The sequence below is a fragment of the Siniperca chuatsi genome, linkage group LG7, assembly GCF_020085105.1.
Source record: "Siniperca chuatsi isolate FFG_IHB_CAS linkage group LG7, ASM2008510v1, whole genome shotgun sequence".
NCBI lineage: Eukaryota > Metazoa > Chordata > Actinopteri > Centrarchiformes > Sinipercidae > Siniperca > Siniperca chuatsi.
Window position 1 is genome coordinate 19,689,882 of NC_058048.1, and position 3,725 is coordinate 19,693,606.

At 43.4% G+C, this 3,725-nt stretch overlaps 1 protein-coding gene across 1 annotated transcript; it reads right to left on the reverse strand.

Annotated features, from left to right (window-relative positions):
• Nucleotides 1-588: 588 nt before the first annotated feature.
• On the reverse strand, nt 589-3,422 carry LOC122878741 (uncharacterized membrane protein C3orf80 homolog). Its single transcript, XM_044201996.1, has one exon. It carries the CDS (start codon nt 2,516-2,518, stop codon nt 1,862-1,864), a length of 657 nt encoding a protein of 218 aa, XP_044057931.1. The 5' UTR covers nt 2,519-3,422; the 3' UTR covers nt 589-1,861.
• Nucleotides 3,423-3,725: the final 303 nt, after the last annotated feature.

The following is a 3,725-nucleotide window of genomic DNA, read 5'->3' on the forward strand; positions in this document are numbered from 1 at the left end:
AATAACCATTAAAGAAAGGATAGGTAAATAAAGCTGCACAGTTAACAACACTTTCCCATTCAGGGCAGGTAAATAAATTGGTCTATTTGTTTGCCATGGTTAGAGAGATTTGTTTGATGTAATGGAGGTTAGAGCTGAAACGATTAGTTAATTATTCGATTAGTGGATTGACAGAAAATTAATTGGCAGCTATTTTGATAATCTATTCAAGGTTGAGAATTGATTGTTTTAAGTATTTTTTTAAGCAATTTTTTAAGCAAAAATTCAGTAAACTAAACATCATTGTGTTTTGGACTGTTGGTCAGACAAAACAAGCCATTTCAAGACTTCATCTTGGGCTCTGAGAACCTATGATGGACATTTTTCACTATTCTGTGTAATTTTTACAATGATAAGTCAATTAATTGTGATAATAATTGGAAGGTTATTAGATAATGAAAGTACAGCCCTGATGTAGATTCTCTTTGCAATTTACTTCTCTTTTGGCCTTGGACTAATGGTCCAGGTGGAGAGAGAATAAGGCAAGTGTGACTGTTTACCCCGCGCCCAGTTAATGTCAAAGTAAAGTAATGACTAGAGCCTTTTCAGTGCTATAACATAATGAGACATTTTAATGGGCAGTTCATGGCAAATACACCTATAGCTTTAATCCAGGTAAACAGTCCATTAAGCCTGATGTAATGAGGTGAGTGTAGTGTCAGCTTGTTTTTCAGTTTGTAGCAGCAAAAAAAGAGACAATTTTTGTCTCATATTAGTCAGAAATACAAATTAGCAGGGGACAGTTACACACTTAGAAGTAGCTCTGAAGGTATCATCAGTCTGCATCTTCAGACTACTCTGCCAGAACAAAGAAATGACTGCCTCCTGTCTCTGCCTCACCCTTGTTTCCTGTTAGATGTCCCTTTGTCTTTTCCTTTGCTTGGTCTGAGCTGTACAGTGTTAGTTCTGCTTGGGGCAGCAGTTGTGGTCTTGTCTGACATCTTATCATCAAAATACAACTTTGTTTCTTGGCATCTTACACCCTATCAGTATGCCAGCTGTAATCTCTGCCATTGTTTTTCCTGAATTCAAAACCTGGGAGACGCTGATACACGTATCCTCCGGCAGCAAGGTTCCCAGGATTAGAGCATTTTTAAAAACTGCACTTCTCTGCTGTGGCTTCAGCTATTTGCAGTAGGCATATCAGACATGGCTCAGGTCACTGATAAAATGCTCATCTGTCAGCCCCCAGTGATGCTTGTATATGTGCATGTGTTTGAGTCAGTTTGAGAGAATATTGCTTTCATGCTGATAAGTTATACATTAACTGGCTCTAAAGCTGGCTGATAAAAATGTGTGCCTCAGAAAGTTTTAAAATTGATATTCCTCCCTACACTCCCCTTTCAGGTTACTGAGAAAAAATCTAAATATTCCACCTTTTGTATGCAAATTCAATAAAGAATAAATAAAAGAAAGGGAGGTCTTTCAGGTCCAGCAGAATATTTAGCATTGAGACTAAGGACGAGAATTTGATAGAAAAAAAAAACAGTTTCACGGTGCCACTTAAAATTGAGGCGCTGAAGTAAAACTTAATGCGATTGTACCGGAGCCAAATTAGCTGTCCCCATCACAAAGAGCGTCCATTTCAGCCGCCTTCGCTTAGGCTACTTTATAATCTCCTTTACTTAACCCAAGCGGTCATTTGCATACAAAAGGCGAGTAATCTTACAAAACACGTACATTTTCTCAGCCTCCACCTTTATTCTTAACGTTCATGATTATAACTGCACTTGAGTTTAATCTCTGCAAGATAAGTACCCTGATTATATTAAAATAAGAATACTTTTTTGTCTCTTGAGCGTTGCCCAATCTCTGTTCTCCGTCAGACAGAGTTCCGAGATGTCCTTGGGCTGTGTTGCGGTCCTGACACCTCCAGGACATCCCGTCTCTGGTCTCCAGCTCTCGGTCCCGCCGCTCTCACCCTGCCCTGACCGCCCCTCTCGTTTTCCGATAGCAAGTTATCATCGGACCGGTCTCTGTGCATCTCCTGCATGCTTTCCTCATACGTGGGCAAATATTTGACCTCGTCGTAGGCTGGCAGGTTTGGAGAGGCGAAGTCCCCAAGGCTGTACTCGGGGTATCGGTCCAGCAGAGAGTCCTGGGACGCCGATGCGTGCCCGTGAAAGAGGGAGGGCTCCTCGCTGCGGTCATTGTGCGGATGCCTGCGGGGCCGCGGGCAAATGATCCGCTGTATGAAGTAGCCCATGGCAAAGAGCAGTAACAGGATCAGGATGCCCGACAGCTTCCGCGTAAACCAGCCTACGTTGTCGAAGAATATGTGGATGGGGAGCTTGCAGCAGCGCACCGTGGAGCTGGCACTGCCGTTCCCGGTGACGATGGGCGGACAGCACTGCTGACCATCGCCGCACTGGACCTCCCCGCAGCTCCGGAGGGCTTGACAAGTAGAGACCAGACATGCCGACAAAAAGGTGCCAGTTGTCCCGCACGTTGTACTGCCGCCGCCCGGCAGACGGGGCATAATTTCTGGATCTCCCGGGATGGAAAGCAATGCGCGTGTTGCGTCTCCCGTGCGTGCGATGTTGTAATGTTAAAGTCCCTTCAGGTGTTACAGGTCTGCCTTTCTTCCCAGCTGTGCTCTAATCATGTGCTCTCATCCGCTCTCACAGCCACTACAGCGCGGAGCGGGACAGCAGGTGCCCCCCCGCCGAGAACGACCTGTCTGCTGTAGTATGGGAGATAGGAGTGGAGAAATCTGGAGGGAGCAGTGATGAGAATCATGAATAATCTTACATCATTATTACGTGAAGACATTTTATCAGTTCCCTAGCATGTCCTTATACCAGTGCAACACACAGACACAACTGTCCTGCCCAAGAGACTTGTGACCCAAACTATTTCATCAACAACCCCCTCTCAGATAAGTGCAATGTTTGCTGCAGAGACCCATGATTTATGTTAAGATTCAGTAGGGAATCCTGTACATGTAGGAGGGGTGACCACCACAGATGGGAGAGTGAGAAATCCTCATACTGTGCTTGGATAGCCTGCGAAACTAAACTAGTCCTCATTCTGCAGTGGGGGAGGAAGTATTGAGATCCTCTACATAAGCAAAAGCAGCAATACTGCAATACAGAAATACTTAAATCCAAGTAAATGTCATGCATTGAAAATGTCACTTAAGTAAAAGTATGTAAGTATTATTAGCAAAATGCACTTATAGTATCAAAAGTTCTCCTAGTGCAGGAAAATAGTCCCTGTGAGTGTTAAAAAATGTAGGCTATATTATTAGATTAGAATTATTGATCCATTAACGTGTAAATAGCATTTTACTGTTGTAGTTTGTTGACGTGGAGCTAACTATGAACTACCAACAGTGCCTCATATTTTTCATCATATGTTTTGTATGTAAAATCTCAACCTGTAAAGTTGCCTAACTAATAACTAAAGCTGTCAAATAAATGTAGTGGAGTAAAAAGTCCGATATTTACTTGTAAGTAAAGTACAAGTACCTCAAATTTGTACTTGAGTAAATCCAATCAATCCACCACTGGGGGCCACTGGGGATCCCTGCTAGTCCCCAGACCCCACTGCATGATCCATCACCCCAAAAGGCTGAACCATACCCTTATTGAATCCTGCATGGCCAGATGCAACTAGTAAGGGTGAATGCCCCTGATATAAGGCGCCAACAGATCTACCCCTCTCATAAAAAATGAATAGTTCTT

Excerpts from the sequence above, each read along its gene's own strand:
- LOC122878741 (XM_044201996.1), bottom strand. The coding sequence starts at position 2,518 with ATGCCCCGTCTGCCGGGCGGCGGCAGTACAACGTGCGGGACAACTGGC.